The sequence below is a fragment of the Vulpes lagopus genome, chromosome 4 (genome assembly GCF_018345385.1).
Source record: "Vulpes lagopus strain Blue_001 chromosome 4, ASM1834538v1, whole genome shotgun sequence".
Lineage (NCBI taxonomy): Eukaryota > Metazoa > Chordata > Mammalia > Carnivora > Canidae > Vulpes > Vulpes lagopus.
The window spans coordinates 122207105-122232386 of NC_054827.1; the positions used below are offsets into that span (position 1 = coordinate 122207105).

General features: G+C 40.8%; 2 protein-coding genes across 3 annotated transcripts in view; both read left to right on the forward strand.

Annotated features, from left to right (window-relative positions):
* The first annotated feature begins 1903 nt into the window (after positions 1–1903).
* Positions 1904–17230, forward strand: HAUS3 (HAUS augmin like complex subunit 3). 2 transcript variants are annotated; one of them, XM_041753235.1, is made up of 6 exons: positions 1904–1983; positions 2843–2901; positions 3269–4310; positions 5118–5557; positions 7422–7650; positions 15158–17230. In XM_041753235.1, exons 3-6 carry the CDS (start codon positions 3402–3404, stop codon positions 15389–15391), a joined length of 1812 nt encoding a protein of 603 aa, XP_041609169.1. In that variant the 5' UTR covers positions 1904–1983; positions 2843–2901; positions 3269–3401; the 3' UTR covers positions 15392–17230. The 2 variants fall into 2 exon arrangements, with proteins under 2 accessions (XP_041609169.1, XP_041609171.1); XM_041753237.1 differs by lacking the exon at positions 1904–1983 and adding an exon at positions 2422–2493.
* POLN (DNA polymerase nu) overlaps positions 1907–25282 on the forward strand; it is a 158348-nt gene continuing 134972 nt past the window's right edge. The window contains exons 1-3 of the mRNA XM_041753234.1: positions 1907–1983; positions 2843–2901; positions 17247–17390. Coding sequence (XP_041609168.1) covers positions 17252–17390 — 139 coding nt within the window. The 5' untranslated portion in view covers positions 1907–1983; positions 2843–2901; positions 17247–17251. The remainder of the gene's footprint in view (positions 1984–2842; positions 2902–17246; positions 17391–25282) is intronic.

A 25282-nucleotide genomic window follows, 5' to 3' on the forward strand; every position in this document is an offset into this window, starting at 1 on the left:
CCAGGAAACGACCCAGAGGTTACAAAGAAAAGTGGGCACTATAGGACACCTTCATGTGCCTCATCCTCTGGACCATGGAGATCTTCCAGAAAAAGCAGCCCCTTTCTTTCTTCTCCTCTTTTCTGAGTTCCTCTTCACAGTCTATAAACATCCCCAAGTTCCTCTCAACCTAAATCCAAACCCTCCCCCCCATGCCACATTCCCACCCCCTTATCTCGTGTCATTCTGCTTCTCCCTCCCTCAATCTCTGCCTCCTCAGCAAAATGTCCTGGAGGCGCTGTCTGCACTTCCTCCCTCCCAGCCAGCTCAGCTCCTGTCCCTCAGGGCACTGAGTCCCATTCTGCCCCCAGGATCAGTGGCCAAGGGAGTCCTCCTGGTCCATGGGCTCTGACCTTTTCTCCCAGCTCACCAGCAGGATGGTTTCCGCCAGATGGGGGACCAATCAGAATTTTTTCCCCTGTAAAGTTTGCTTTTCAGATCATTTGAGGCTTTGTTATATTTTAGAAGAGGAAAAGAGACAAGTAAAGCAAATGAAGAATTAAGAAGTATCTTCCACTCAATATTGATCCATATCTGCCTTAGACCATTCTCTTTTTCTCCCCATTAAAATATTGAGAAAAATTATCCAGAAAGACTTCTGCCCTTCCGAGGTCACAGGAGACGAGGATGTCTCTAATAAGCCACCTTCGGGTCATTTCATGCTGGGGGTGGAGGGATACTGACTATGGAGTAACGACAGGACCCAAACTTTGCACATTTAGTCATTCATCTGTAGAAGCCTGGTGAGAGAGAAATGAGCTTGTCGGGTAGGGATTCCAGCAACTGCTGCCGATACCCAGGGTAACCTGAAGGTCAGCTTGCTCGGCCATGGGGCATCAGCCAGGTGTGCACAGAACCTCGCACTTTGAGCGCAGCTCTCTCTGGCTCACACACTGGTGCCCCATGTCCTGGGTCTGGCACCCACCTTGGAAACAGAGTTTCGTCTCTATGAAACGTACCACACATATCCACTTATGTTCCTGTATTTTCTTTTTTTTTTTTTTTTATGTTCCTGTATTTTCAACTTTTTAAAAGTTATATATTTGAGGGGCGACTGGGTGGCTCAGTTAGTGAAGCGTCTGCCTTCGACTCACGTCATGATCCTGGGGTCCTGGGGTCTTGCAGTCCTGGGGCCCAGCCCCATGTAGGGCTCCCTGCTCAGCGGGGAGTCTGCTTCTCCCTCTCCCTCTGCTGCTCCCCCTGCTTGTGCTCTTGTGCTCTTTCAAATAAATGATTAAAATCTTTTTTAAAAGTTATATTTTGAAAATGGGATTGTGGAGGAAGTCTGTTTTTGCTTAGTGGTCAGGGGAGGGCTTGGGGATGGCGTGCTTTGCAAAATAAGGTTCAACGCAAAAGCTGGTAAAGCGAGGACCGACAGCAGCTGAGCCTAGAGACGCCGAGTCCCAGAGCTCGTGCGCTCCCAGGACTCAGGGAGGAGACGCGCTCTCTGAAACCGGTCCCGGCGGTGCACAGCCCACCGGTCGGGTGCCCCCAGCCGCGGCCAGGCTTTCTCTGAAAACGGCCTCGTTAGAGGGAGACCTAGGGAACCCGACGGCAGGACCGAGGGCCGCCGGAGCCAAGGAGCCGGGCCAGGGTAGGCAGGCGTACGGCCTGAGGATATACAGCGCACAAACCCGACCCGCACCCACACCTCCATCCGGCCCGGCGCGCCCAGGCCCCGCCTCCCCACGGCATGGAGCCAATCCGCTTGCCTCCGCTGGGAGACGTCAGGCCAGAGGGCGGGACGGCGCCCTGCTCAGCTCCGCCCCAAAGTCCCTCCTCGCCAGGCCCGCCTCTTCCGACGCCACGCCTGCGCAGACGGTCACGCCACGGCCCTGCCTCTACCCTGTGCGCGTGCGCGGGGTGGCAGCGCTCCCGTGAGGCAGTGCGAGGCGTGAAGTGCGGCGGCGGGCTTCTGAGGGGGCGCGAGCCGAGTTCTCGGAGGTGAATGGCGCCGGTCTCGCCCTTCCAGGGAGTCGCGGGGTGTGGGGCTGTGGGAACGGCGCCGATCCCGCAGCTGCTGCTTCTTTCCAGGCGTCCCTGGGGACTCCTTTCAGGCGCGCGATTAGTCCGCGCGGCACAGCCGGGGTCCTCAGGACTTGGAGCGGGGGCGAAGGCGAGGGGTGAGGACAGGGAGCGCGAGTAGAAGCGAGAGGTGGCCGTGGGCGGGGAACGCGGGGCCCGTGAGAGACTGAGGGGGCGTCCGTTGGGAGGCGGGGCGGGGCCTGCCCTGGTCCTCCGCGCGGTGGAGACGCGGGTGGGGGCGGGGCCTCCCGGGCAGGGGGGCGGGGTCGCTGCTGGTCCTCAGGGCGGCTGAGACCCGGGCGGGGCCTCTGCTAGTCTTCCTGGACCGCTGAGACGCGGGCGGGGGCGGTTGCGCCCAAACTCCACCGAGCCGGGCGCGCGGGTCTGGGATCAGTGCAGTTTGTCTTTAACGCCAGTTCTTCGGCTTTCGTGAGTGTGTGTTTTATTTACGCGGGTCCATGTGGCCCGCGTGTGCGCGCGGTGGGCCGCCGCCCCTCGGGTCCCCTTGGAGCGTGGGTGGTAGTTCCGCAAGTGCCAGAAGTGCCTTTACCCTCTGCAGCTTTGGTCCTTGTGAAGTCACGGGGGCTTGGTTTGGGAATGTTTTTTTTTTTTGCTTCATTTGGGTTTGGGGGTGCAGCGTCGTGAGCTGGCGAGCTGGTTGCCGCGTTGTCTTCCTGCCGGCGGTCCAGAGCACGCGACGTTTCCCTTCTCTGACGGGAGCGTGAGGGTCGGCCTGACCGTGGATCTTAAATTTGAAGACGGCTGTCGTCTGCCCTAGGTCGGCGGTGTGGACACGGACTGCTGTGTGAACGGCGGATGCTGCCCCGGGTCGTGGAGGTAATACTCAATTGACTCTTCCTCAAGAACTTTCCCAACTGAGGAAGGGTGGGGAGGAGAGGCCGCCTTGCCCGGCTGGCTCAGGCTTGTCTATATACGTTTGTGTTGACTTAGGCCGAGTGATGAACTGACCTGCTGTGTCAGATACGGTGTATTTTAGGGGCCGATCTTTGGGAAAGTTTTCATCATTTTTGCAGTGTACTGAATGGGACCCTGAGGGTGTAGTTTGTCTTCATCAGACACCTCAGCCGTAACTACCTCTGCGTTAGATGGTTCCCAGATACTCTGATATTTATCTGTACTGGCTTTCACAAATACGGTTGCTATATTTGTGGTCTAATACTTGTTTTTTACTCCCGCCCCGTAGGAGAAGTCAGATTCTAAAAGTATTTTTCCCTTCTCTATGGACTTAACATAAAATTAGTCTGCGTTTGGGTCTGTTTTCTAAATACCAACACCATAAGCTCAAATCCCCTACAAATTCACTGGGTTTTTCAGCCATGATTTGTGGGAAAGACTTTGTGGAAACGTTAAAAAAAATCAATTATCCCAAAGCTGATATTCTTAATGGGGAAGATTTTGACTGGTTGTTTGAGACTGTTGAAGATGAATCATTTCTGAAGTGGTTCTGTGGAAGTGTGAATGGACAGAATGTATTGTCTGAGGAAGAATTGGAAGCTTTTAGCATTCTTCAAAAATCAGGCAAGCCCATCCTAGAAGGAGCAGCATTGGATGAAGTTCTTAAAACCTGTAAAACTTCTGATTTGAAAACATCTACCCTGGATGACAAAGAGCTAGAGAAGTTAGAGGTTGAGGTTCAAACTCTGCAGAAATTAAAGAACCTAAAAATTCAACGACGTAATAAATGCCAGGTGATGGCTTCGGAAACAAGCCACAAATCTCTGAGGTTAAATGCTAAAGAAGCAGCAGCCACTAAACGGCTGAAGCAGAGTCAAGGAATTCTAAATGCCATGAATACTAAAATAAGTAATGAACTTAAAGCTCTTACTGATGGAGTTGCTAAACTGATGATTTTCTTCAAACATTCTAATTTGGATCAAGGGGCAAATCCACTGGTGTTTTTATCTCAGTTTTCCTTGGAAAAATATTTAAGCCAAGAAGAGCAAAGCACAGGAGCATTAACTTTATATACCAAGAAACAATTTTTTCAGGGTATACATGAAGTAGTCGAAAGTTCAAATGAAGAAAATTTTCAACTTTTAGATATACGGGCACCATCTATTTGTGATAATCGAGAAATCCTTGAGGAGAGAAGGCTGGAGATGGCTAGGCTGCAGCTAGCCTACATTTGTGCTCAACATGAGTTAATTCACTTGAAAGCAAGTAATTTGAACATGAAGTCAAGTATACAATGGGCAGAGGAGAATCTTCATAGCCTCACTAGAAAGGTAAACATGAGACTGGATCCATACTGTAATTGTTCGTAATAGAAGATATGTTAATAGTAAAGTACTTTTAGAAAGGAGGATGAAACAAGTAAATTTCTGAATTTGAAATTTGTGTTGGTTCAGACTCAGAGGATACTGAAATTCCCTCTTTTATGACATCTAGGTAAAGAGCCATGTTGCTTTGTCATAGGTATTCCACTTTATTTGCTCCTTGTTGGGTGCTATTGAAGTCAGGGATCTAGTTTGTTGGACTGAAACCCTGATTTTTTTGTTGAGAATGTACAGATAAGTGCACATACCCATCTGCACTCCTGGAAAGCTTACTTTCTTAGTAACATAAACACTACATAATTGAGTGAAAATACAACTGAAACTGAATACTAGCACCAAGTTAGTTCCTATAACTGACATAAACTTTGAAATAGTGTATGAAGTTTTGTCATTCTTTGCAAGCTAGGAGAATAGCTACTGGTATTATTTTAGTTTTAAGAAAACTTAAATAGTATATATTTGCATTCAGTGAGTAGTGTGCTAATGATTTTTATTAAGACAAGCATGACAAGATTTGTAGCCATTCATAGCCATTCGTATATATGTGGTAGTAATAGCATTAAAATTTAGCAGTTTACCTTTGGCTTAGTCTATATTTTTCCTTTTTTATACTGTAATTTTGGCTTTTGTTAATAATATGAACTTAGTTTTTATTAGCATGATATCTGATGACTCCAAATGTAAAGTAAAAATGATTTTAAAAGTATTTCAACTTTATACTTACTGCTTTAACATTTAATTGCTTTTTCTGTGTAGGCTCTTGGCAAAGATAATTTGGATGCTAAAATTTCTACCTTGAACAGTGAGATTCTGAAACTTGAAGAACAAATCTCTCATATGAAAGATAAAAGTTTGTCTGCTGTGATAAAAGAGAATGCCCAGTTATTGAATATGCCAGTCGTAAAGGGAGATTTTGATCTACAGATTGCTAAGCAAGACTATTATACAGCAAGACAAGAGTTAGTTTTAAATCAGTTAATAAAGCAAAAAGCATCTTTTGAACTTCTACAGTTATCATATGAAATCGAATTGAGAAAGCATTGGGACATATATCGTCAACTTGAAAATTTGGTTCAAGAACTTAGTCAAAGTAATACGATGCTCCACCAGCGATTAGAAATGCTAGCAGACCCATCAGTATCTCAGCAGATAAATTCAAGGAATACCATTGATACCAAGGACTTCTCTACTAATAGGTATTCTTCTTTGTTTCTTTATTGCTTTTGTTTCTGTAAAATACTGTATAGAGTGTGAACTAAGATTGTGGAAGTTTAAAACATAATTTGCATTCTATGTTTGGCTCTCTGTTCTCTTCTTTCATTTTTCTTGTATATGATTCTTTCCTTTTGAATATTTTGCTCCCTTTTCCATTCGTATGAAAGCCAGAAGTAGCTGCATCAGAGCTGAGGTGGATAGGTTGGAGGAGTGAATGTATATACAAGGTCTTATTCACCTTTAGGCACTATTATTTAGATGTCTTATTTGAGATTGGGGCAGGAGTTTTAATTACAGAGAGTTTGAATAGTGCACGGTGTGTACTCAGTATTGCTAGGCAGAGAACTGATTGCATTCAGAGAGGGTGTCAGCTGAAAGGAGAAGACTGACTTTGTTTCTTCTCAGGTGAGTCTATGAGAATGAATGCTACCTCCCAATCTCTTTTTATCTAGAGTCTAAGCAGTTGATGGTAGAAGGATACTAAATTTGGAGTACTAAAGTAGTCAAAGGACTTAAAAATCTGAAACCTACTCCTGATGTTTCTCTAGTACTAGAGGAAAATAAACTAATCCTATATATATATATGTATATATATATACGTATATATATATATATATAGGATTAGTTTATTTTCCTCTAGAATATATTCCTATAGAATATATTCTATATATATAAAATATTTATTTGAGAGAGAGGGAGACAACAAGTGAGCATGAGCAGGGGGAGGGGCAAAGGGAGAAGGAGAGGGAGAAACAGATTCTCTGCTGAGCAGGGAGCCTGATGCAGGCCTGGATCCCAGGACCCTGGGATCAATACCTGAGCTGAAGACAGGTGCTTAACCAACTGAGCCACCCAGGCATCTCTCCTTTTTTTTTTTTTTTTTTTTCTTATTAATGAGATGAGGGGCATGGAAAGGGTGGCATTCACATCATGACTAAGAATGGTGTCACGTCCATCAGCCCCCCCCCCCCCCCCCCCCGCCAAATTGTGTAGTCACATCCCGGGGTACAAAATTGGCAGCCTTGGACTTGAACCACTTTTGTGAAATCTATTGTAATTTATTAAAATAATTAAAATAAAAAATATATATTTTTTTAATTCAGAGGAAAAGGAGAAACCCTTTTTGTCAGAAATGTGCAGAAAATACTGCCTCACATTTTTCTATTTGTTCCAAAGGATTTTCTGCCATTAATATTTTTTTTTTGCCATTAATATTTGAAGTGTTAAAGAAGCCTAATGGTTCATTAGGAATTTAATTTTACAATTAAATATGGATAAGACTGGTGTAGCAAGTTCACTATTTCTGTAGTCTCTGTTTACTTTTTTTTCTTACATTTTATATTGTTTTCATTTTTTGTCTCTTACATCTACTGCCATTCTTTAGCAATAGATATATGATGTGAACAATTTAGTCTGTGGTTGACTTGACCTAGGTATCAAAAGACAGGCAGAACTCAGACCTAGATCTTCTATTTCAGGTTCATTGCTATTTCTACTATATCATACCTATTTTCTGTGACAGAAATGTTTTCTTGAGAGCTGTCTTTGAAACATGCTTTGTTTGAAGTAAGCTAATGGCAGTTACAAGTCAAAAAGTATATTTAAAACTTGGGAGATGAGAAAGTGGAAAGCAGATACAGTAGTTACAATACGTATTTCTGTAATGAGATGGTATTTTAGGTGGAATATTTTGGTTGCTTGATTTAGCAGCAGATTGATTTTTTTCCAGGTTAATATTTTCAATCTGTTATATATCTCCAGATCTGCCCAATACAGTGGATTATAATTCTGAGAATTGTACTGACTTGAGAATTTTTTCCTACATTTTTTATTTTCACCTTTTAGGCTTTATCAACTTTTAGAAGGAGAGAATAAGAAAAAAGAATTGTTTATAACCCATGGAAACCTGGAGGAAGTGGCTGAGAAATTAAAAAAGGATGTTTCTTTAGTACAAGATCAATTGGCAGTATCTACTCAAGAACACTCTTTTTTTCTGTCCAAACTGAATATTGATGTGGACATGCTTTGTGATACTTTGTATCAAGGAGGAAATCAGCTATTGCTTAGTGATCAGGTGGGTGCTTGCCATAGTAACTGAAAATGCTGTAAAAAATGTTTTATTTTTTATTTATTTATTTTTTAAAAGATATTTATTTATTCATGAAAGACACACAGAGAGAGGCAGAGACACAGGCAGAGGGAGAAGCAGGCTCCACGGGGGGGAGCCCGACGTGGGTCTCAATCCCAGGACTCCAGGATCACACCCTGGGCCAAAGACGGGTGCTAAACCGCTGAGCCACCCAGTTATCCCCTAAAAAATATTTTAATATAGTTCTGTCTTATATAGTTAGTATACCATTTTATGAAATTCCACAATTTAATTATCTGTTATGTTGACAGACATTTAAGTTATTTTCAGTTTTTGCTATTGTAGATCATACTGCTACAGATGGTCTTACTGTGTGTCTCACAGCTGTGCGTGTGTACACATAGGGACACTCCATCACTGAAGAGTGGAATTGCATATCACAGGTTTAGTTTTCAGGTTACATCAAATTGTTTTCCAAAGTGGTTGTACCATATTACTTCAGCAGTGTCAGAGGTGTTATGTATCCACATCCTACTTATCACATAATCTTGTCTGATTTATATAATTTCTCTCAAGCTGTGGATATAGAATAGCATCTGATACAGATTGTAGTTTGTATTTCCCTGATTATTAAACAGGTGGAGGCCCCTGTCAGCTGATTATTGAGATTGAGGCCTCTTTCAGTTGTTTACTGTGCATTCATCTTTTTCTGAGAATTCCTTGTTCATCTCCTGTGCCCATTTTTTTTTTTTTTCCCAAGATTTATCTATTTGAGAGAGGGAGCCCAAGTGGTGCTGAGGGAGGGTAGGTACATGGGGAGGGGGAGAGGAGAGAGTGTCTTGCGTAGATTCTATGCTAAGTACAGAACCCTCATAACCCTGAGATCAGGACCTGATAGAAACCAGGAGTCAGTGGCCTGGTCTCAGGGTTGTGAGATTGAGCACCCCCCACCCCTCCCAGGCTCTGTGCTCACTGCAGAGTGTGCTTGAGATTTTCTCTCCTCTTGCCCCTGCCCCCACTCGCATGTGCCTGTGCTCGCTCTCTCTCTAAAATAAATAAATCGTCAAAAAAAGTCATTTGTAGGAGTTTATGTATTTCAAGTGCTGATCCTTTGACAGTCATGTGTGTTATATATATTCATTCTCTATTTGTAGCTAGTCTTTTTCACTTTATTTGTTTTTGGCTTTTTTTTTTAGCACTTTAATTTTTATCTAGTTTATTATTCTGTGGTTTGCCATTTTTTATATGTCATTTTTCATATTTTGTTAAGGTTTGTTCTTAACAGCATAATGATAGTCCTTTTTACTTTATCTGAAAGTTATGCTGTTCACTTTTAGTTCTTTAGTTTACCAGGAGTTTATTTTTATGTGTGATAGGAGGTAGAGTTCTAACTTTATTGTTTTTAATTTTTTCTCCCTATAAACAAATTGTCCCATCACCACTGATTGAGGCATACAATAAAAATAAAATCCCTCTCTTTCTGGTGAAGGGAGCTTCTTATTATGAAATAAATGATCCTTGAGTGCCTTTTTCTTTCATATCTCTTTGTTAGATACTATGGGCAGGACCAGTTCTAAACCTTAAACTGAGTTAAGTCTAAGAGTCTGTAGGACCCAAGTGATTCCTGCCTGGCCTGTAATTCTATCCAGGGGCTCTTCCACTTCAGACCATTCTGATCCTGAGATTGTTGGTATCCTGTGAGTCCTTGGCTTATTATGAAGAGGGTCTCCCATCTGACTTCCCATTTTCTGTGGACTTTGGGCTTTGATTTTCTTCCCACTCATCTTGTGAGTCTCAAGAATCCTAGGTTCTAATTTTCCAAGATTGGTGGTTGCCCTAGAGTAAAGCTGCTCCTGGACTGCCTTACCAATCTGGGATGTTTTATGGACTTGTAGTTCCTTGATGCCTTGTTATCTCTTCATTGCTTTCAGAAAGCTTTTGTTTTGCTTGATTTTAAAAAAAACTTAATTTAGCCTTTTACATTTTTTTCTTATGGAAGGATTGATTTGGATAACTAACTTACCTTTTCTTGGAATGGGAATGCTTATGACTAGTTTTTTTAAATAATATTTTTATAGTGGTAAAATATAAAATAGTTCTAACCATTTTTAAGTGTACAATTCAGGGAAATTAAGTACAAAAGTACATTCATATATTGTGCAACCATGATCACTATATATTTTCCCAGAGCTTAATCATCCCAAAAAGAAACATTAAATAATAAATAGTAACTTTTCACTCCTTCCTCCCAGCCCCTGATAACTTCTATTCCATTTCCTGTCTCAATGAATTTGCCTGCTCTAGGCACCTAATAGAAGTGAAATCCTACGTTTATATGATTTAAGTTTTATCCATGTTGTAGCATGTGTGAGAATTTTATGCCTTTTTATGGCCAAATAATACTTCATTGTATATATGTAGTACATTTTGTTTGTCTATTGATGGTCATTTGGGTTGTTTCCACCTTTTGGCTGCTGTGAACATTGGTGTACAGGTATCTGAGTCTCTGTTTTTGTTTCTTTGGGGTATATGCCTAGGAGTGGAATTGCTGAATCATGTGGTAGTTCTGTTTAACTTTTTGAGTAAGTGCCTAACTTGTGCAGCAACTGCACCATTTTATATTCTCACCCACTGTGCACAAGGTTCCAGTTTCTCCATATGCTTGTCTATAGTTGTTATTTTCCTTTTTAAAAAATATATACTAGCTATCCTAATAGCCTGAAGTGATTAACTGTGATTTTTTTATAATCTATTACTGATTTTGTCTTCTAAATTTATTAATTTTATAAAAACTTCCCATGATGGTAGATTTGAAAATTTATTGTTTTGACTCTTTCAATTTTTCCTTTATATTTGAGTCTATTTTATTTTTTATTTTTTTAAAAGATTTTATTTATTCATGAGAGTCATCGGCAGAGGGAGAAACAGGCTCCTGTGGGGAGCCCAGTGTGGGACTTGATCCCAGGATCCTGAGATAACAAGCTAAGCCAAAGGCAGAAGGTCAACCACTGAGCCACCCAGGCGTCCCTAAGTTTATTTTATAAGTTACAGTTGGTCCTTGAAGAACATGAGGTTGAAACATGGGTCCACTTGTATGCAAATTTTCCTCAAAAAATAAATGCAGTGCAGTACTATAAATGTATTTTCTTATAATTTTCTTAACATTTTTTTTTGTAACTGACTTTATTATAAGATTATAGTATATAATACACATAACATATATACAGATATGTATTAGTCAACTGTACATCAACAGTAGGCTACCTACCAGTAGTTAAGTTTTGGGGAAGTCAGAATTTATACACAAATTTTCAACTACTCAGAGTCAATGCTCTAACATCCCCCCCCCCCCCCCCCCGCACCATATTGTTTAAGGGTCAGCTGCATATCTAATTTTAAAATTGTGGTGAATTATTATCCTGGTGGCTTGAAATACAGTGAATTGAACCATTTAGTTTTACATAATGATCTTCTGTATTTTAGCTGTGCTTTTTGTCTTAACATTTTTTTGTCTGATTAATAGTCCTGTATACCATCTTTCTTTCGGTTAGTATTTGAAGGTATGTATTTTTCACTTTTACTTATACATCTCTCTTATTCTTCCTTTTTACTTAGCATTATGAAATTTTTACTCTGAATGATTTTAATTTTTATGTTACAGTAATTTCTGTAACCAATGTACCATTGAATATTTTGCTAGTCTTGTTTGCTTTTGAACAGCAACATGTATATCTTGTGTATATAGCTTTTTGTTGTTGGATACTTTCATTTGGATGAATTCTTGGAAGTAGGATTATTGGGTTTCTTGGGTATGTACATTTTTCTTTTGGCCTTTGATGCTGTCATACTGCTTTTCTGAAGAGTCACACCTATTTTCATTGCCACCAGCACTATTTAAATATCTACTGGATACCACCAATTATATGGTATGCTGTCATTTTATGAATTGCTAAAAAAGAAAAAACTTTCAATTAAACTGGCACAATACTATCTTATTAGAATTTTTATTGAATACTTACTAGAAGGTATCTTTTAGGTTCAGACAGACATAGATTTTTATCATATTACTCTTGAATATACACATTAAAAGAAATATACACAATTAAAGTGGTTAGGGTATTTCAAAGCTTCACACTTAACATGCAGTTCTATGTTGTTTTTTGACTCAAAATTATTGTCTTTATTTTTCTACACTATACATTGAGAGTGTTGGTGATAGCAAAAAAACTAATAACCCAATTAAAAAATGGACCAAAGATTTGAATAGAGCTTTTTCCACAGAAGACATACAAACAGTATATATGAATAGTTGCTCAGTGTCACTCATTGTCAGGGAAATGCACATCAAAACCACAATGAGATGTCACCTTACACCTGTTAGAGTGGTTAGTAGCAAAAAAGCAAAATCAGGGGCACCTGGGTGGCTCAGTCAGTTAAGCATCTGACTCTTGGTTTTGGTTCAGGTCATGATCTCATGGGTCCTGGGATCAAGCCCTGTGTGGGGCTCTACCCTCATTGAGGAGTCTACTTAAGGATTCTCACCCTCTGCCCCTCCCCCCACTCATGTGCTTATGCATGTGCATGCACTTTCTCAGATCTTTTTTTAAAAAAGCAAAAAGAAAAAAAAAATAAAACAAAAAGTATTTACAAGGATGTGGAGAAATTGGAACCCTTGTACTCTGTTGGAGGGAGTGCAAAATGGTGTAGCCACTGTGGAAAATAGTATGGAGTTTTCTTAAAAAAGTAATGATCTATATGATCCAGTAATTCCACTTCTGAGTGTTTAAAACAAAAGAATTGAAATCGGGATCTTGAAGAATTATTAGCACTCCTACATCCATTATAGCACTATTTATAGTAGTCACATTATAGAAATAAATGTCTGTCAATGAAGGAATGGGTAAAGAAGATGTGATATATACATACAAAGTTTTATTTATTTAGCCTTAATAAAAAGAAATGCTGTAATATGGGATAACATGGATGAACCTTGAGGAAATTATGCTGAGTGAAATAAACCAGTCACAAGGACAAATAATGTATGATTTCACTTACAGACATATCTAAAATAGTCAAACTCACAGAGGCAGAGGGTAGAATGGTGGTTAGCAGGGATTGGAGAGAGGCAAATGGTGGTGTTTGTTTTTTAAAGATTTTATTTATTTATTCATGAGAGACAGAGAGAGAGAGGGAAAAGCAGGCTCCATGCAGGGAGCCTGAAGTGGGACTCGATCCCGGGTCTCCAGGATCAGGCCTTGGGCTGAAGGCGGCACTAAACTGCTGAGCCACCCAGGCTGCCCAGAAATGGGTTGTTAATCAAGAAATGTAAAGTTTCAGTTATGTAAGGTACATAAGTTTTAGAGATAGGCTGTACAATGTTTTGCCTGTAGTTAACAATACTGTGTTGTACTCTTAAAAATCTATTAAAGGGGAGATCTCATGTTAAGTGTTCTTAACCCAATAAAAAAAATTTTTTTAATGTTGGTAATAAAGCATTTCTTATGAGTGGCTAATAATAATTACATGATGCTCTTGATTATAAAATGGTATGGATTTCAGATATTTTAAAATGTGAAAGATTGCATCCTAGAATCATAAAGTATGATGATTTCACTATAATCTTACTGGGTGTCATTATTTAATGTTTTTCCCTAACCCAGTGAAATATAAAAATGCCATCTGTATACATTTTAATTTGCATTTTTGTTGTTATGAAGGCTATTTTTCAGTATCTGTAGGAATATTATCTTAGCAACTATTAAGATCTTTAGTACTGAAATTGAGGGTGAGATTGTAGTTTCTCATTCATGTTTACCAAGTTTTTCTTCAAGGGGAAACTACTTAATGTAGATATTATTTGATTTTGTTAAAGTGTAATTGAAGAAGTACTGCTCTCTAGAACTGGCATTTATGACAGGTGTAAAGCAGTCATTTTTGAACTTGTTTATTAGAATCACCAGGGAGCCTGTTGGGAGTTTGAGTAATTTAGTACGGAGTTGAGGTGCAGGAGTATGTATTCATAACAAGCACCCCAGGTGATTACCATGTTCATGGACCATACTGAGGACGTGCAGAAGGCTGAGATAGAGCTACAGCTCTTTGGTGATACTAGCTGGAAATTTATAGAAGTAGAATACTTAATTAGAAAGCCGTAGAATCTTGTTAATAAACAGGTTTTAATGTTATGAAGTGAGGCATCTCAGTATATTTAAATGTGAAGAGTCTGGCATATCTAGGTTTGGTGTTTTTTTTTATAAGATTTTATGTATTTGGGAAGCCTTGGTGGCTCAGCGGTTCAGCATCTGTGTTCAGCTCAGGGTGTGATCCTGGGGTCAGGAATCAGGTGCCGCATCCACCTCCCTGTGAAGAGCCTTCTCCCTCCGTCTATGTCTCTGCCTCTCTCTCTGTCTCATGAATAAAGAAGTAAAATCTTAAAAAAAAAAAAAAAAAGATTTTACTTATTTAAGAAACAGTGAACAAGCACAAGCGGGAGGTGGAGAGAGAAGCAGTGACATGTCTAGGTTCTTGAGCAGAATTATATGGCAAATCAGAATTGTTGAATGTTTCATGTAATTCTATTTTCTGTAATACTGTGAAAAAAGAAAAATGGATATTTTTGTTGAAATACTACTTTTTTATTGGTAATTGCTTCATTTCAAGGCTTTCTCCGTACCACTTTTATCTAGAGTAGACCGAGATTAGGCTAAAACAAGATTCAGTCAATAAAGTGGAGTAATTTTCCATTAAGGAGATGATGTTCATTCTTCTATCTCTAGTCTCTAAGACTGTGCTGGTCATATGGTAGACATTTAGTAATATTTGTTAAATGTATGAATATGCATAACAGTTTACATATCAAGTACTCTTCAGGGAGTAACAGTTTCCTTTGAATCTCTTAAAATTGTCTATTGAATACTGTTATAATTGCTCTTAACATAGAATTTATATTAAACCTACTGTGGGGGGCACCTGGGTGGCTCAGCGATTGAGCATCTGCCTTCCGCCCAGGGCGTGATCCCAGTCTGGGGATCAAGTCCTGCATCAGTTCCCTGCAAGAACCCTGCTTTTCCCTCTGTCTATGTCTCTGCCTCTCTGTATCTCTCATGAATAAATTAATAAAGTCTTAAAAAAATTAAAAAATAAATCGATTGTGGATTTTTAATTGAGGTTCATTTATCATTAAAATCATGGGAATAATTATTCTACCATTTGGATTTTTTTTTTTTTTTTTTTAAGATTAGAGAGAGAGAGGGAGCATGAGCCAGGGAGGGAGGAAGAGGGAGAAGCAGACTCCAAGCTGAGCAGGGAACCTGACTCAGGCATGATCCCAGGTCCCCAGTATCATGACCTGAACTGAAGGCAGACCTGAACTGGCTGAGGCACCCAGGCACCCCTATCATTTGGATTCTTTGCATGTAAATTATATTTTAAATTTATAATTGCTATTACAAATAGAGATTTTGTAGTAAAAGCATTTTTATTTTCCTTTTAGGAGTTAACAGAGCAATTTCATCAAGTTGAATCCCAACTGAATAAACTAAATCATCTTCTTACTGATATTCTTGCTGATGTGAAGACAAAAAGAAAAGTTTTGGCATCTAATAAACTGCATCAAATGGAAAGAGAATTATATGTATATTTTTTAAAAGATGAAGATTATCTGAAAGATATTGTGGAGAATTTAGAAAACCAATCAAAGATTAAGGCTGTTGGTTTTGAAGTTTGAAAATTATTAAAAACTGAATCTTTACTACAGAGCTATGCTATGTTTTAATGTTTTATATATTAGGAGGAAAATGTAGCTAATAAACCCCTACTAAAATTTTAAGTTTGATGCCAGTGGAACATTTCATTTAATTTATTTAAGTTTTACATTGGTGGTTTTTTTTTTCCTTATATAATGCGTTCAAAGTACCAGTGGTTTCTATGAGTTGAAAATTTGCTTGATGGCACTTAGTACTGGTAACTTTACTTACAAGGAAAAAGCATTGTTATATAATGCAAATATTTTTTAATAGGATTAGTTCTGTCTCTCCTTTACTGTTTTTCTTTGAAATAGAAATTTTTTACTGTTAAATATTTTAAACCTTTGTAGAACTTAGAGTTAGCATTGTTCAACCTGTGGACCGTAATATATGGAATAGCCAAGTCCCCTCATATTTAGCTATAAAGTAAAACCATACCACTCAAACTGTAATTCCCATAATTCCCTGCTGTAGACTTTGAAAATCTTTGTACCTATTTGCTCTTCAAAAAGTGTCAGATGTCCTTTGACCATTGTTCATTTTAGGAACTGGGTCCTGGGAAATCAAAATTTCTGCAGGACAAATCATACTGGTGCTTGGACTTCTGCTTTGGTGGTGCTTTGACTTACACATTACGAATGACTCTTAAATGAAATTTGAAAATACCATAGAAGTGGTTGTTTCGAGGATACATAATGCTGTTTTAATCAGTTTCTCTGGAGTGAAAATACTTAAATGTTAGATTGTGTTAATTGGGATACACACAAGTGTATTATTTGGACAATTAGAAATTATTTTGAGTGGTATGAAGTCATTTGGAGTAGCTTATTAGGATATCAAATGGTTCTTGAGTGCTTGATTTATATGTGGCCTGTGGTATATACTATGTGAGCTTTATAGAGGAACAAGAAGATGGAGCTATAACTTTCAAGAAGATTTCTGCTTCAGAATATATTGTCTTTTTAAAAAGAGATGCCCATCTAAAGTGCATTTTAGGTGGTCTTTTTGAAATTCTTTAGCTATAACCATCAGAACATGGATATGCTTAGGAGACAGATAAGTCCTGATAATTTTTATAATCTGTTGAACAAAAATATTTTGCCAGTTATTGTATTTGTACATTATTTAAAAATTTACATTTACTAAATAGATCTAAATATGCATGAAAATTTGTAATTTGTAATAAATTTTGTCTAAGATTTTGGTATTAGCTCCTCATGGGTGGCTTTTTTGTTCCTTTTTAAATTTTTTTCCTATTCCACAGTGGAATAGAAAATTCATTTAAAATTTTTCTTCTCCCTAGTAATGTGGAAAAATATGTCAACTGGTTTCCTGGCTCTTGGAATAGCAAATTGTATTTATATTTGTGCCAGATATGATAGATGTATGACTAGCTACTCAATGTTTTAACTACTCAAACCTTTACCCACTCATCCCAGTAGAGCTGAGCAGTATACATGAAATGATGTGTGTCTATCATAATTACCCAAGTCCATTAAAAATAATTTTTCTGTTACTAGGTTTGCATATTCGAAGGTTAATTATAACAGCCATTTGTTTCAGATCTCAGGAGATCTATGAATAGATTGCTTGCTTCAAAATTGGTTAACTAGAAAATATATTCTTTGTTCCCTGTTTACCAGGATATTCCGGTTGAGCCTGTAACTGTTTTGCTCCCTTCTTATTGTTGTAATTATGGAGGCAACTGCTACCTATTTTCCGTGATCATTAGTAGGCTAGTTTGTAGGAATGCCTCTGGATGTAATGTTTTTCAAGTAACATGTTCCTTATTTTGAGGTCTCAAAATTAACATGTGGATATTTATCTTACATTTAGGATTTATGAAAATGGAAAATTATGAGGCATTTGTAGGCTTTGATCTCTGTAAAATACCGCTCTCCAGTGTTGCACAGAAGATTATGTCTGCTATGCATTCAGGTGATTTAGTGGAGTCTAAGAATTGGAGAGAGAGTGAAAAGAGTAAGTAGTTTTTATAAACATCTTTCTGTCTTGTTACCTTGAATGTTAATTATTTCTTAAGTTAAGGTTCGAAAATGAAACAGCAGAATTATTGTCAGGAACCTTGTATTGTGTAGGGAGGTTCTTGCTACAGACATGGAGCCCAGCTCCCTTTGGCTTATTCTCATTCAGTGATGACTGAGCGTCTGCTCACTGGATTTCACATTCTCTCAGCCTTTACTGCTTTAAAATGTAACACTCTCTTCATTGTTCCAGGCATTTCTGTCAGAGATTTCCTGAGAATCTGCGTCGTTTAACCTTGGAAAAGCTGGGCTCTTTCACAGTGCCTCTCAGTTTGTTCAGCCTTAGCTCTTGGGTCATTGGATGCACATGGACATAGTACTTGCTGTGTGTGGCAAACGAGAGATGTGTGTTAGTGTGTGTCTTAACGCTGCCTGAGGACTGTGACCTTTTAGGTGTGTGTACTTAGAATAGGATGTCACATAGCAGCAGCGGTGGCATGGGCACAAAGTGTGACATTTGGATCACCAGTTTGTTTTACCAGCAAAGCAGCTTGTTGTTCTTATTTGTGTCTTAATATTTAAGTCTGGGCCAATAATGTGTTGTTTCTTTTCTACAGAGTAAGTTATATGTGAGATATAATTGATAATTTTGATTAAGTAATTGAGAGCATTGACAAATAGTGCAAAAGCTATACAAGTGCAGTTTCTTGATTAAAATATAGTAGCACTTAACATTTCAGTCTGTTCATATTCAGACATCTGTTGCTCATGAGCCTCATTGTAGTAAAAGTCACTGATAAATGAACTGCTAGGAAGTTTTGGGTATGGACCACATACCTAACAGTTGGTAATGTTTTTGGGGAATGGTGTGGGGGAGATAGTAAAGAAAATAAATACTCAGATGTCAAAGGGCTTTCTCCTTTATTCTGTATACTTTCTAAAATAAAAGAGCAGTGGGCACTTGACAGAAGTGGAAATGTACTTCCCTTTAAAAACTGAAAAGAATTTAAAAGAATACTGATAGGAATAGTGCAGTGCCTCTGGAAGTTTCAATGTGAGTCTCTGTGAAGAAAGAATTTTGGTGATCAGTCAGTCCATCTTGTGAACTCTATTGTCATACTCTTCAAATACCCTATAAAATTCTAGTTTTCATAAATTTATTGAGAGGTAATGGGAAAAGATAAGGTATTATTTTTCTGTCAAGTGTTAAGGATTTGGAAAGAGTGGACTTTTCACAAAGATTCCGTATTGGCTGTTGCTGTACAACACTGTTGCTACAAACTTAGCGACTTAAAACAATGCACATTTGGTTTCTCCCAGTTTCTGAGTCAGGAGACTGGGTACAACTTAGCTTCATCCTTTGTTGGACTACAGTGTGGATGTGTCAGAGGGTTTGGGTCTCATCTGAGGCCCGAACAGGGAAGCATTTGCTTCCAGTTCACAGGTTTGTTGGCAGATTCAGTTCCTTGTAGGCCTTTGGGCCGAAGGCCTCTGTTTCTTCCAAGTTGTTGGCTGTTAAAACACCTTCAGTTCTTTTCCACATGGTTCTTCTGAGGTGCAGCTTTTTCCCTGGCAAGACTGACATCCCAGTCTTCTGCAGCATGATTGGGAGCATCCTGTCACTGTTGCTGTACCCTGTGGGTTAAGAGTGAGTAGGGACCACCTTGGAGTTCATCTGTTTCAGAGTTTCATCAGTTTTAGTTCTTATTTCATATGGATTTGATTAAGTTGGGTTGCTGGTGGGTTTTTTTTTTAATATTTTTTTATTACTTATTTATGAGAGAGGCACACACACACACACACACAGAGAGAGAGAGAGAGAGAGAGAGAGAGAGAGAGGCAGAGACACAGGCAGAGGGAGAAGCAGGCTCCATGTAGGGAGCCCGATGTAGGACTCGATCCCAGGTCTCCAGGATCATGCCCTGGGGTGAAGGCGGCGCTAAACCACTGGGCCACCTGGGCTTCCCCTGCTGGTGGGTTATTGATGAATGATGCTGGACCTAAGATCTAGTTGATTCCTGGACTTTTGTCACATGCTGGGGTGACTGTGTCAGATCTTCATCTCTTACAAGGAAAATACTGCAAATCAGCTTTTCATTTCTAAAGCACATTTTGTACCAAATAAATATAAAAACCGAATCCATAAATCGTTGAGAATAACTACAAATATTTGTTACTACAAACAGGTAAAACCAAACAACATTAGTGTTCTATGTCACTTTGGGGTCTCTGCCTTATGTGCTATCCTGAAGGTGTGAAGACACACACCCAATAAGGGTTGGACTGTGTAGGTCTTCTTGCTATGAGATTGATCTTTATTTAAAAGCCCTCCGCTGGGGAAAAAAAAAAAAAATGCAAAAACTTCAACTTATGTGTAACCAATGAATATAAAGAGGACATCCACATCGTCACATCGCCAGAACCTCGAAGTTTCATTCTCAGTTAAAACTCTCTCCCTGCTGGAGGTAGCCATCATCCTGACTTGCAGCAGTCACTTACACTTCCTTACCATGGGCATTTTGCGTTGCTCCAGAGGCCTTTTTTTGGCCGTCTTTCCCTTCTGACTACATGGCTGTCTCCTTGGAGTCAGGGGTGACCTGGGATCCTGTCAGCAGGATGTGCCCTCAGGTATTGTGGGCCATTTCTGGGGTAGGCCTCTTTCCTTCCCTCTAGTAGGAACCCTCCTTTCGAACTCTGCAAATGATAACACTGTCCTAGAGGATTATACAACGTGTTGGGAAGACCCCAGTCCTGGAGAGACCACATGAAACATTTACAGCCAGCTGAGAACACTCAACCTCAGAACATGAAAGAAAAATAAACTTTGTTATTTAAGCCACTGTCTTGTTGGGTCTTTTGTGACTGTAGCTTAGTTTTGTACCTTAATCCATACACCTTTATAAACGAGATTGAAACGTGGGTCCATCTGACTTAAATTTTCATTGTCATTTGATGGTTCAGTAATGCTCCTAAAAGTCTTTGGTAAATACTGGGGGAGGAGGAGTTTGCAGGGCCGCTTCAGGGTTGCCAGCTGACCTGCTGCTCTGTATAGGGTTATGCATAGGATTCAGCATATGTTTATTAAAAGAGATCTCTGTTTTGTCTGAGTGGCTATAGAAATCAAATAATGTTTCCTAGTACACATTTGTCCAAATTGTTTTTCATTTTAACAGCTTAGATGTGAATTTGGTTTTCTAGTTTAAAAGAAATGTATACATATATATTTGCAGACATTACATTAATACAATTTGAGATCCCAAAGGTAAATATTTGTGAAAATCGAGTCCATTAATATGAAGTGTGTCTTTATTCCACCATCCAGTAGAAATCTGCGATTTCAAGGACAGATAACATAAAACTAAGTGACCAAACAGATGTGTCTTGATTATGTTCATTAAAGATTGATTTATTTATTCACGAGAGGCACAGAGAGAGAGGCAGAGACCTAGGTAGAAGGAGAAGCAGGCTCCTAGTAGAGCCCGATGTGGGGCTTGATCCCGGATCCCAGGATCACACCCTGAGCCGAAAGCAGACACTCAACCACTGAGCCACCCAGGCATCCCCCTATTTTTTTTCTTTTCTTTTTTTTTCATCCCCCTATTTTTATTTCTATTTTTTTAAAGATTTTTTTATTTATTTATGATAGTCATAGAGAGAGAGAGAGGCAGAGACACAGGCAGAGGGAGAAGCAGGCTCCATGCACCGGAAGCCCGAGTGGGATTCGATCCCGGGTCTCCAGGATCGCGCCCTGGGCCAAAGGCAGGCGCCAAACCGCTGCGCCACCCAGGGATCCCCCTATTTTTATTTCTATTAAGTAAACATAAAATCCTTGTATCCAGTTATTTGACAAGCCTGCCAGGTGTTGGATTTCAATCTCCATTGCCCTCATACATGCCTGCATTCCTCCTCACTAGGATATTGGCAGTGGCTTCCTAATCGTTCTTTACCTTCATTATTGCCCCTTTGTCTTGCCCTCAGGCCTTTGCTAGAACTAGCTCAGCTTTTGTCCTTGACCACTTCTGGAAACATCCCAGGTGCTTTGAGGGATCCCTGCCTGCCCTGTTCAGTCATTTGCCCTACTACTTGTCCCTCTACACCTCATGCAGATTTGACTGCGACTTCCAAACACATGGCGTTTTCCGGTATCCTCCTCTACTTAGCCTTTTCTTTCTTCTCCACTCAACTGAGTGAGGAAAGCATTTTACATGGTCCTGCTCAAAATACTTTTCCTTTAAGATTTACTTATTAGAGCATGAGTGGGGGGAGGGGCAAGGAGAAGGAAGGAGATACCCCACTGAGCAGGGAGCCCAACACTGGCCCCATCTCAGGACCCTGAGAACATGACCTGAGCCAAAACCAAGAATCAGTTGCCCAACAGATTGAGTCCTCCCAGGTGCCCTTTGCTCAAGTTTGCCTTATTGGAAGTAACCTGTCCTGGATTCATTTGCAGCTCGGTTGAGAGGACTCACCATAGGGTACCTCTGGTTGTATGATGCTCTGGCTCTTTGTGTGCTTTGAGATCCTTGAGGCAGGGCAGGGTTTTCGCCTCTGAGTGCTGCCGCACATACACTCACCTGTGGCTTCCTCTCACTGACTTGGAAGAGCTTTCTATACACAATACATGTATGTGAAGGAGTTCTAAATATGTTGTAAATATTTTGGGGAGATCTTTTTTTTTTAATACTTAGGAAATTGTTCTTAAAGCCAAAAGCATAAAGCCCATAATTCACATTTAAAAATCTTTCCTTACATTCTTACACACGCAGGCATGTAGTGAAAGGGTTCATCTGCACATTTTTTTTTAAAGATTTTATTTATTTATTCATGAGAGACCAAGAGAGGCTGAAACATAGGCAGAGGGAGAAGCAGGCTCCTTGCAGGGAGCCCGATGTGAGACTCAATCCCGGACCCAGGGATCACACCCTGAGCCAAAGGCAGAAGCTCAACCACCGAGCCACCCAGGTGTCCCTCCACATTGTTTCTTTTTCTAAGATTTGATTTATTTATTTATTTATTTATTTATTTATTTATTTATTTATTTATTTATTTATTTATTTATGATAGAGAGGCGAGAGAGAGAGGCAGAGACACAGGAGGAGGGAGAAGCAGGCTCCACGCCGGGAGCCCGATGTGGGACCTGATCCCGGGACCTGATCCCGGGACCTGATTGCGCCCTGGGCCAAAGGCAGGCGCTAAACCACTGAGCCACCCAGGGATCCCCTCCACATTGTTTTAATTCAGGCTTTTGCTTTGTTGAGCCCTCTCCCCATGGAGAGGTTGCTAACCCATGCTAATAATGTACTTGCTATATCCCTTTTACACTTTTCTCCATTTCTTCCCATGATTGTAATTGTAGCTCGCATGTGTGGCTGCACTATGCCATCCAGCCCCCTCCCCCCTTCCAGTGGGATTAGCTGAGACCTTCCTTACAACTGTACCACACTGGAGCTTCCTCTTCACTCAGTCCTTTTCTCCCGCCAGAAGCTTTCTGTGGCCAAATCTTAGTCTGATTCCCAGGAACCCAATCTGCTATAGTTGGTGCCAGGAGTGGTCTGAGAAAGCACACATGGCATTTTGGAGTAGGCAGATTGGCACTGATGGCTTCCTCACAGGTTGTAGTGGAATAGGAATGGTAGCAGTGCAGTTCAGCCTTGGACTACAGGTGGATTGTATGGCATACCAGTGGAAGCCACTGCCCGGGCTGCTGGGATTTACTGTGTATTTGAAAAGTACAAGGCAGTGGCAGACAATGGAATTCATGGCTGTGGCTAGTAATAATAGATCCTTTGGAAAAGACAAGGGCTGAGGGTGATTAATAAGCAGTTACAGGCTACATGTAACCAGAGAACTTCCTAAAAAGAGACCACTTAGGACACTAAGACCAGTACTTAGTCCTACGACTTGTAGGACTCTAGAGAAGGCTTGGATTCTCAGCCCAGGCAGGTGTGCTACTTCAAGGTCAGAGCCTTGATCAGGAAGAAGGATGAGACCCTGAGATTTGCCATGGACACCTGGATTGGCACATTCAAATTCTGAATCCCAGATTGCTCTGGGACCTGCACATGTGGCTACTTCTCTGTTAAAGGAGGAGCGTCCAGTCCTATTGTTGCTGAAGGCCATGCAGGTTTCTTCTTGATAAACACTTCCTCCCTCAGGAATTTCTGTCTCCTCCCCTCCTGGCCATTAAGCCAACAACCTAGCTAAGAGTTATTGGGCCTGTTGGGGAAGCCTGAGATGTGCGCCAGTCAAGTGAACCAAACCATAGGGTAATTTGAACAGGGAAAGAGGATTTTAACTAGTAATGGGATTAGCTACCTAGGAGTAAAGAAATAAACACAGCAAAGGCAGACACAGAACAGCTCCCCAAGGTAGAAGTTGAAGGAGTAAACAATGGGAATGACTTGGCCAGCTAACATGCACTAGCCTGTCACCTGCTGTCCCAGTACAAGCACCTGGGGGCTCTTCAGTGGAATGGTCATGGGCCAGGGTGGAGGTCACACATAGACCCAACCACATGCACTCCCACTCACCAGGGCTGATCTAATAATACCTCTGCTGAATGTCCAGCCTTCCAACAACAGACCAAACACCTAGTCCCCAGTACTACCATCCTTTGAAGGAACAGTCACTTGGCAGCAAGGTGACAACACTGAATCTTTTGTGCTCTTAAAGGTATGGAGATGTATCTTGACCGGAATTGACATGATCCAGGCATGGCTTTCCCTTTCCTGTTTGCAGGGCCTCAGTGAGCTCTGATATCCAAGGCTCAGAGTGTTTGATCCACTGACAGTTACACAAGCATTACATTGGACATGGGGACCCACTATACAGCAAGGGAGCTGCAGTGGGCACATGATGTGGACCCAAGGGTTCCCCCAGCAACATACCCAGGAGCACCACCCTGTTGGAGGGAGGAATGGCCTGTAGTAGGTGTAGCTTCCAGCAGCATGGAGGAGCAACCTCCAGGGTGTGGTAAACACTGTCCATCAGTAGCCACTACTGGGTATAGTGTCCCCAAGATGTATAATTAAGAAGGATGTGGGAGTGGTCCTGCTTACCATCATTTCCAGTACTGTAAATTTGTCTCTCCCCCAACACCTCTGGGTTCTACAGATTAAGTCTTGACTGCCAGAGGGGAAACTCACTTGGAGCATGGGAAAAATGCCATTTAATTTGAAGCTGCAGTTGCTGCCCTATCCTTTCAATAGCTAAGAGACTGGCAGGCAAGGAACATAAGCAGTTGCTTGTGTACACTTGAGCAGTCTCAAGCAGTTGCTTGAGATGCCTCCTGATCACCCGAAGTCAGGGCTGCTGTTACATGATGGTGCAAGGAAGCATACATTTGGTACCCAGCTGATAAGACTAGTCACCTCTGTCCTCTGTCTGAATCTGATGGCAAATGCAGTGACCATGGCCTGAGAAAGGCATGGTGACCAGGGGCTTATACCTCTCAGAGATGAGGGGTTTGGGTAGTTCCATCGATCAGATGAGCTAGGTAGACCAGCAGAAGTGCTAAGCCAGGGTGAGGGGACTCTAGAATGTGCATTCGAGGGACACAAATATCATTTGTAGCTTTGAGACCAGCTTCAGTGACCAGGTGATTCAGTTCATCCCATTAACCTTCCTTTTAAAAGTATCTTCCAGGAAGAGGCCCACCAGCATCCTGAAGGAGCTACTTTCAGAATGTATCTGCAGCAAGTGGCTGGGAGCAGTGCAGTGTAGTGCCCAGTAGCAAAGGACTGTAGTGAGTCCTGTGGATGCCCAGATTCCACCATTCATCACCCCACCTGCTGGGAGTGTTGCTGGCTGGCTGCTCACAATCAGCCTCTCCTGGTGGCTGCCTCAGCTGCACACTCCTTTCCCAGGGGCAACTGATCCAATGACTGGTCA

Bases quoted from the DNA above. Each gene is read 5' to 3' on its own strand.
- HAUS3 (XM_041753235.1), top strand. From the start codon at position 3,402: ATGATTTGTGGGAAAGACTTTGTGGAAACGTTAAAAAAAATCAATTAT. The intron at 4,311-5,117 runs GTAAACATGAGA...TTTTCTGTGTAG, and splicing joins TTCATAGCCTCACTAGAAAG to GCTCTTGGCAAAGATAATTT. The intron at 7,651-15,157 runs GTGGGTGCTTGC...TTTTCCTTTTAG, and splicing joins AGCTATTGCTTAGTGATCAG to GAGTTAACAGAGCAATTTCA.